Source organism: Salmo trutta, chromosome 30 (genome assembly GCF_901001165.1).
Source record: "Salmo trutta chromosome 30, fSalTru1.1, whole genome shotgun sequence".
Classification (NCBI taxonomy): domain Eukaryota; kingdom Metazoa; phylum Chordata; class Actinopteri; order Salmoniformes; family Salmonidae; genus Salmo; species Salmo trutta.
The window spans coordinates 21626201-21635200 of record NC_042986.1 but is presented as its reverse complement, the minus strand read 5'-3'; the positions used below and the strand labels follow the sequence as shown (position 1 = coordinate 21635200).

General features: G+C 40.0%; 1 protein-coding gene across 2 annotated transcripts in view; it reads left to right on the top strand.

The window, feature by feature from the left end:
- The first annotated feature begins 537 nt into the window (after nt 1–537).
- Nucleotides 538–9000, top strand: part of nt5dc2 (5'-nucleotidase domain containing 2) — a 42810-nt gene continuing 34347 nt past the window's right edge. The window contains exon 1 of one of the 2 annotated variants that reach the window (XM_029723332.1): nt 538–1058. In XM_029723332.1, the coding sequence (XP_029579192.1) occupies nt 692–1058 (367 nt within the window). In that variant the 5' untranslated portion in view covers nt 538–691. The remainder of the gene's footprint in view (nt 1059–9000) is intronic. The other variant, XM_029723331.1, reaches the window with a different exon arrangement.

Genomic DNA, 9000 nt, shown 5'->3' with positions numbered 1-9000 from the left:
CTACTACACCTGTTGTATTCAGTGCATTTGACAAATACAATTTGATTTGATTTACTTGTTCACTTCTCTCATTGACTTCTCAAATCCCTGCCTGGTCTGCTTGGTCTGTTTCGCAAGTGATTCTTGATGTCTCACAATGCCTTGCCTCTGGGTTTAGAAACTCTGTGGCAACACTCTATCTTAACTCCTCCTTCACATTTACTGGATTGGTTGAACAGTGCAGAAGAGAACATCCCCCTACCAGAATGTGGGGAATCTAGTTTCAGGGTTTATTTTATGCCTGGGGCATGTTCAGCAGGAAACAACATTTTGGAAAGTTCAGATAGGCATGTTTGTTCAATATAGAATATTTATATCTGACATAAGGAATAACGTAGGCTATCTTGATGTAATTTCTATCTGAAACATCAAGAACGTTTTTCAAATGAATGTGTCCCTGGCTACGTTGGTGAAGTTGTTTACATGCGAATCTGCCCTCTCATTGGCTAGAATATTCCCGCCTGTTCCCGCCTCCTTTGCGGATATTTGTTCTCTTTGTTAGAACATTGAGACCCGTCTCAGTACATACATAGCCTAGTCTTTGTTGATGATACACTGTCTTCCTTGTGCAGCTGACTCAGTTGCTACTGTATCAACTGTAGGTTTGAATTAGATAACGTTCTGGAGATACTCTGATAAATGCCAGGTAGTAATGTCCTGTCAAAAAATAAGAAAGTTTAGCCATGCGTTATTGCAGAAAAGTAAGGCAGCTTCGCTTTGCAAGGTTTTAAAAACATCTGTTGCGTCTTATGGTAACGTGGCATCTAAAGGTCCGACCAACCAAATAGTAAAATGCTGCGAAAATGGTCAAAGTTGTGAATCAAATTCAGGTATCCAGGCTACAGGATCCCCAGCCATCCCAACTTCTCCATCACCCGCAAATCACAGACAAGTCGCGGGCAAGAACTTTAAGGAGGTGTCGCCGACGTTTTCTGAAAGGGCATTCACTACAGCACCCAAGATTGACTCCAAGATTTACCTTTGGTCAAGGTATAATGAGATGAAACGACTTGTGCACGGTAAGATGTTTTTATGTAATGTTAAAGCGTGCCTAATGTATCGAATATTAGCGAGCAGATCTGACCTGCTTGCTTACAGCTGCACTAGGGTTAGACAGCATTACTGTTTATAGCCTATTAAAACACCACAGAGCTGGTGTAAGATAAGGCTCAGAAAATGAGCATCATTCCAGGGATAAGAAATGTGTTGTACTCCGAATTGTCCCGTTATCCCATTATCCCAACTGTTACACTTCGAAGATTGAACAACTTCTGTTTTGCCCTGAAACCTGCCCTTTTTGTCATAATGCTAGGTATCAGAAGGCACAGCAGCCATTTTGAAATGGTAGTGTTTGCCCGAACAGCCTGTCAGGGTTGCCAGGTCTAGCAAAAATGTGTAGCCCAATGACTACTCAAAACCTAACCACAAGGCTTGAAAACTAGCCCAAATGTTTTTTACTGCAGCAAGAGGGGAGTTGCCATATTTTGCCAATAAACACTTTCTCCATAACGTTATTGAGCAAATTGAGAAGGAATCTCGACATAACTTCTAAAGACCATAAGAAGCAAAATTAGGTTTTCCATCAAAATAATTAATATTGGTAGCTAATGTGACTAATACAATAATTTAAATATATTGCAAGAGAAAAGATAATGTAATTCAACTTTGCCATGGTTTGGTTACCTAGATGCAGGTAGCCTATAGCTCCTGATAGGCCTACTTCTCATTTCACATAGCCTACACAGTAGCCTAGGCAAGATGTAAGATTCGTGATTTAACAGCTTGCTTAGTTCAAATTGACAGACTCATTTATTCAACATGAATAGCGAGGAGATTTAGTGGTAAGAAGTGCTTCCATTGCCCAATGGCCTGCTGGAATAGGCTACTGAAGATGGGTTTGTAATTTCAATCACTTAATAAAATATTCATAATATGGATATTAACTGATCTGACTGGCTGTTACCTTCAATCTAATGCATTCTAAAAACAGCTGAACGGCAATTGCGATAGAACTGTGACCATGATCACAATTGATAACTTCCAATTTCATTAACTTAACTGCCCATTAACAATTGCATAATAACACAAGGCTACAACAGCAGTAAACTGAAGTTATAGGCAGTTTATTAAATGCGTTTTCCAACTCCAGGTAGGCAACACAAGTGGCACAAATTGATTTGCAATGGCTCCAGTGATATCGTCATTTCAGTATATTTATTTTATAAAATGGTAGGCTACAGTAGCCTACATAGGCATAGAAATTGATAGCCAACAGATGCAAATGTATCATTATCCACATTTAATGTCAGTTTCGTTGTGGACTTTTCCCCATAACAGACGCACGCAAGGGAGTTCCATAACTGCCATTTCAAATTTCCACTCGCGCAGTGCTCGAAACCCAAGAATAAGCATGCATGAGCAAAGTCAACATTAGAATGCAGTTTAAACCACCTCCAAGTAAATTTATCTAATGCGCTCTAGAGCGTCTAAAGGCATTTCCTGTGCTTTGTCACTGTTATTTATTGATCAGTTATAGCGCGTTAATATGGAAAAAGGGTTGGAAATAGGTGTCTCCGTAATGACAATCTAAATAGCCTACCTATAACTGGTAAAAAGTTTTCAGGATGTGCGCATGTGCTCTTCTATCTCCTCTCACTCCCTTGACTCAGCTGCCTGCTGCAGCGCTCAGTCTCAATACATACACACCCCTCATAAGCCCCCCCCCACTCTCTCACTCACTCACTCACTCAGAAACAGGCTGCCTCACTGCCTGATAGTCTGCAGCAGCAGGTTACAGTGAAATATATATTTTTAAAACATTGCCATGCAATTTAGAAGTAGCCCAAAAACCCGCGACCAATACATTTTCACCCTCGACATCATTTTGTTAAGTAGCCCAATTTTTCAGGAAAACAGCAGACATGGCAACCCTGGCTCTTGTTGTTCAACAAGATGTGCCATTCCATAATGGTTGCTGTTGCTACTGCTAGTTAGCATGAGGACAAAAACAGTAGTTTACTTAAACAAGCAGTTGTTCATTCATTTTGGTCTAACAGTTGGTATAATGGGACAATTTGGAGCACAACACATTTCTCATCCCTGGATTGAGGTACATTTTCCGAGTCATACCTCGCGCCGGCTTTGCGGTGTCTTAATATACACAGGAATGCTGTCTGACCCTATTGCAGCTGTAAGCAAGAGGGTCGGATCTGGTGGCTAATAAATACATAAAATCAGGGTTGATTGGAACATCATTTGTTCACTGTATCTTTGTGCTTCCTGAAGAAGGCCATGCTGCCAAACGTGTCATTTAAAAAAATGTTGAGGATCCCTGCCCGGTATTGGGATTCATTGTCATGTGACCATGGCGGGGAATTCAAAACTGCAAGAGTCTAATCATTTCAAATACTCAAATAATCAACTATTTTCCTCCATTTGAAAGATACACATCTCCTAAATCTAACCACGTTGTCCGTTTTTCAAAGAGGCTTTACGGAGAATGCATAAAGTTAGGTTATGTTAGGAGAGTACATTGACAATAGCTGTGTGTAATGTTTAGCCAATTCAAAGAAGGGCGTCAACAGAGACAGAAAACCAGCTAGAATTATGCACTTACCTTTGACAATCTGCATCAGATGACACTCATAGGACATTATGTTATACAATACATACATTTTTAGTTCCATCAAGTTCATATTTATATCCAAAAACAGCATTTACAGTCGCGGTGAAATTCAGAATGTTTTTCGGCTCGAATGCTCCCAGTGAATCCAGCGTTACAAATCACGGAATTACTATTCGAAAACATTGGTAAATTATAATATTGTCATTCAAAGAATAATATATTATCATCTCGTAATTGCTACCGAATGGCCAGATCTCAAAATAACTTTACTGGGAAATCACATTTTGCAATAAACGGGGTACTATGCTAATAACAACATGCTAGGCTATACAGTTAGCAGCATCTAATATCATAATAACATTGTAAATATCCCCTTACCTTTGATTATCTCCATCAGAAGGCACTGCCAGGCATCCCAGGTCCAGAACAAATGTGGTTTCTTTTGACAAAGTTCATAATTTATGTCCAAATAACACCTAGTAGTTTGCGTTCAGTAGGCTCCCACAACACGTGTGGGGGAGGGTGTAAAATCACGCCGAAAAGCTAAAAAACCTAGTAAATAATCTATTTACGTTCGTTCAAACATGTCAAACGTTGTTTAGCATCTATCTTTTGGTCCATTTTTAACGTGAAACATCAGTAAACATCAGTAATATTTTCACACAACCTATTCTTTGTCTAGAAAAACGATTATGACAAATGCACTCTTCTCAGATTTATGCGCAGGCGTGAAAAAATGAAGTGACGACATGTCAACTTCCCTGCATTCTAATTTGCTCCCTGTTCATCACAGACGCTTCAAACAACTTTATAAAGATCGTTGACATCTAGTGGAAGCCGTAGGAGTTGCGAAATGAATCCTTTCTAACTGTGGTATCTATAACACAATGACACTAAATAGTACAGTCACAAAATGCACATTTTTTTAAATCTATTTTTCACAGGTTTTTGCCTGCAATATGAGTTTTGTTATACTTACAGACACCATTCAAACTGTTTTAGAAAATTCAGTGTGTTTTCTATCCGAATGTTAATAATATGCATATCCTAGCTTCTGAGTTGGTGTAGGAGGCAGTTAAAAATGGGCACATATTTTTTTCAAAATTTCTCAATACTGCCCCCTAGCCCGTAGAGGTTAAAAAAACAAACATTTGTTCCATTGAAAATGTCATACAAATATGAAGTGTTTTGATCCTTCTTGCTTTTTAAAATCCAATTATCCCCTTTTACCAAAGATCACCTTCTATTTACAAAGACCTATTGTGTAACCTACCAGCACTTTCCTTCCTTCTCTTTTCTAGGCTACTTGCCTAAAACATGTATGTTTTTTTGCCAACTGAATGTGTATTGGTGGATGGGTTGTTAAGCAACAAAACTGATGCGTGTGCAACCTTAGAGCAGAACAGGCGGGGTTTGCGTGGAATCAAAGGATTGTTGCCAACATGTAAACCACACTGAACAAAAATATAAACACAACATGTAAAGTGTTGATCCCATGTTTCATGACCTAAAATAAAAGATCCCATAAATGTTCCATACGCACAGTTGTGCACAAATTTGTTTACATTCTTGTTGGTGAGCATTTTTCCGTTGCCAAGATAATTAATCTGCTTGACAGGTGTGGCATATCAAGAAGCTGATTAAACAGCATGATCATTACACAGGTGCACCTTGTGCTGGGGACAATAAACGGCCACTCTTAAAATGTGAAGTTTTGTCACAACACAATGCCACAGATGTCTCAAGTTTTGAGGGAGCGTGAAATTGGCATGCTGACTGCAGGAATGTCCACCAGAGCTGTTGCTAGAGAATTGATTGTTAATTTCTCTACCAAAACGTTGTTTTAGAGAATTTTGTATTATGTCCAACCGGCCTCACAACTGCAGACCACATGTAACCACACCAGCCCAGGACCTCCACATCTGGCTTCTTCACCTGCGGGATGGTCTGGAACGAGCCAACACGACAGCTGATGATACTGTGGGTTTGCACAACCAAAGAATTTCTGTACAAACTGTCAGAAACAGTCTGAGGGGAATCTCATCTGCGTGCTCGTCGTCCTCACCCGGATCCTACCCTGACTGCAGTTTGGCATCATAACCGACTTCAGTAGACAAATGCTCAACTTCGATGGCGACTGGCAAACTGGAGAAGTGTGCTCTTCTCGGATGAATCCCAGTTTCAACTGTACCGGGCAGATGGCATTGTGTGGGTAAGCGGTTTTCTGTAGTCAACATTGTAAACACGGACAGCAAACACCATTGCAGTTTATCAATGTCAATTTGAATGCACAGAGATACCGTGACAAGATCCTGAGGCCCATTGTTGTGCCATTCATCCTCCGCCGCCATCACCTCACCACCTCACCTTTCAGCATGATAATGCACGGCCCCATGTCGTAAGGATCTGTACACAATTCCTGGAAGCTGAAAATGTCCCAGTTCTTCCATGGCCTGCATACTCATCAGACATACAGTTGAAGTCGGAAGTTTGCATACACCTTAGCCAAATACATTTAAACTCAGTTTTTCACAATTCCTGACATTAAATCCTAGTAAAAAATTACCTGTCTTAGGTCAGTTAAGATCACCTCTTTATTTAAAGAATGTGAAATGTTAAAATAATAGTAGAGAGAATTATTTATTTCAGATTTTATTTATTTAATCACATTCCTAGTGGGTCAGAAGTTCACTCAATTAGTATTTGGTAGCATTGCCTTTAAATTGTTTAACTTGGGTCAAACATTTTAGGTAGCCTTCCACAAGCTTCCCACAATAAATTGGGTGAATTTTGGCCCATTCCTCCTGATAGAGCTGGTGTAACTGAGTCAGGTTTGTAGGCCTCCTTGCTCGCACACACTTTTTCAGTTATGCCCACACATTTTCAATAGGATTGAGGTCAGGGCTTTGTGATGGCCACTCCAATACCTTGACGTTGTTGTCCTTAAGCCATTTTTCCACAACTTTGGAACTATGCTTGGGGTCATTGTCCATTTGGAAGACCCATTTGCGACCAAGCTTTAACTTCCTGACTGATCTCTTGAGATGTTGCTTCAGTATATCCACATAATTTTCTTTCATCGTGATGCCATCTATTTTGTGAATTGCACCAGTCCCTCCTGCAGCAAAGCACCCCCACAACATGATGCTGCCACCCTGTGCTTCACGGTTGGGATGGTGTTCTTCGGGTTGCAAGCCTCCCCCTTTTTTCTCCAAACATAACGATGGACATTATGGCCAAACAGTTCTATTTTTGATTCATCAGACCAGAGGACATTTCTCCAAAGAGTACAATCTTTGTCCCCATGTGCAGTTGCAAACCGTAGTCTGGCTTTTTTTATGGCGGTTTTGGAGCAGTGGCTTCTTCCTTGCTGAGCGTCCTTTCAGGTTATGTCGATATAGGACTCGTTTTACTGTGGACATAGATACTTTTGTACCTGTTTCCTCCAGCATCTTCACAAGGTCCTTTGCTGTTGTTCTGGGATTGATTTGCACTTTTCGCACCAAAGTACGTTCATCTCTAGGAGACAGAACGCGTCTCCTTCCTCAGCGGTATGACGGCTGCGTGGTCCCATGGTGTTTATACTTGTGTACCATTGTTTGTACAGATGAACGTGGTACTTTCGGGCGTTTGGAAATTGCTTCCAAGGATGAACCAGACTTGTGGAGGTCTCTAAATGTTTTCTGAGGTCTTGGCTGATTCTTTTTGATTTTCCCATGATGTCAAGCAAAGAGGCACTGTGACCAACAGATGCATATCTGTATTCCCAGTCATGTGAAATCCATAGATTAGGGCCAATTCATTTATTTAAATGAACTGATTTCCTTAAATTAACTGTAACTCAGTAAAATCTATGAAATTGTTGTGTTTATGTTTTTGTTCAGTGTATATTTCCTTTCCAAATCTTTATTGGAAGACATAAAGATATGTGCACAATGAGCACTTTTTGTCTCAAATACATTGTTACAGTTGTTGGTTTATTAGGTAATTACTTTTAGACAGAGTTAAAATTAGTTTTATATTGGATATTCGGTTTTCTCTCATCAATAGCTCTTAATTAACCTGTTTGGGATAGGGGGCAGTATTGAGAATTTTGGAAAAAATATGTGCCCATTTTTAACTGCCTCCTACACCAACTCAGAAGCTAGAATATGCATATGATTGTTCAGGTTTGGATAGAAAACACTCTGAATTTTCTAAAACTGTTTGAATGGTGTCTGTGAGTATAACAGAACTCCTATGGCAGGCAAAAACCTGACAAGGTTTCATGCAGGAAGTACCCTGTCTGACAAGGAGTCGTGCGTCTTGCATCTGTTTATTGAAAAGTAAGGATCTTAGCTGTAACGTGACAATTCCCAGGGCTCCGATAGGCTCTCAGAACCCGGGAAATACCTGAAGGTTGACGAGGCAGCCTCAGGCTGAAACACATTATCGCCTTTGGTAAGTGGCGGATCAGAGGACCTTTGAATGAGGCGCGTGCACGATTCGCTCCTGAGGAGAAATTTAATTTGGCTGTTTAGGCTCAATGCATATTCCCGGTCGGAATATTATCGCTTTTCTACGAGATAAATGGCATAAAAATTGGTTTTAAACAGCGGTTGACATGCTTCGAAGTACGGTAATGGAATATTTAGAAATTTTTTGTCACACCAATGCGCCATGCGCGAGACCGTGATGTAGCATTCTGATAGTGTCTAGAACGCATGAACAAAACGTCGCTGTTTGGATATAACGATGGATTATTTGGGACCAAACCAACATTTGTTATTGAAGTAGAAGTCCTGGCAGTGTATTCTGACGAAGAACAAGCAAGGTAAGAACATTTTCCTTATAGGAAATGTGATTTTGGTGGAGGCTGACCTGGGTGGGTGTCTAAATAGCTAGCCCTGTGATGCCGGGCTATGTACTTAGATTATTGCAAAATGTGCTTCATCCGAAAAGCTATTTTAAAATCGGACATATCGAGTGCATAGAGGAGTAATGTATCTATAATTCTTAAAATAATTGTTATGCTTTTTGTGAACGTTTATCGTGAGTAATTTAGCAAACTGTTAGTAAATTCCCCGGAAGTTTGCGGGGGTTATGCTTTTTCTGAACGTCACATGCTAATGTAAAAAGCTGTTTTTTGATATAAATATGAACTTGATTGAACAGACATGCATGTATTGTATAACACAATGTCCTAGGTGTGTCATCTGATGAAGATCATAAAAGGTTAGTGCTGCATTTAGCTGTGGTTTGGGTTTATGTGACATGATATGCTAGCTTGAAAAATGGGTGTCAGATTATTTCTGGCTGGGCACTCTGCTGACATAATCTAATGTTTTGCTTTCGTT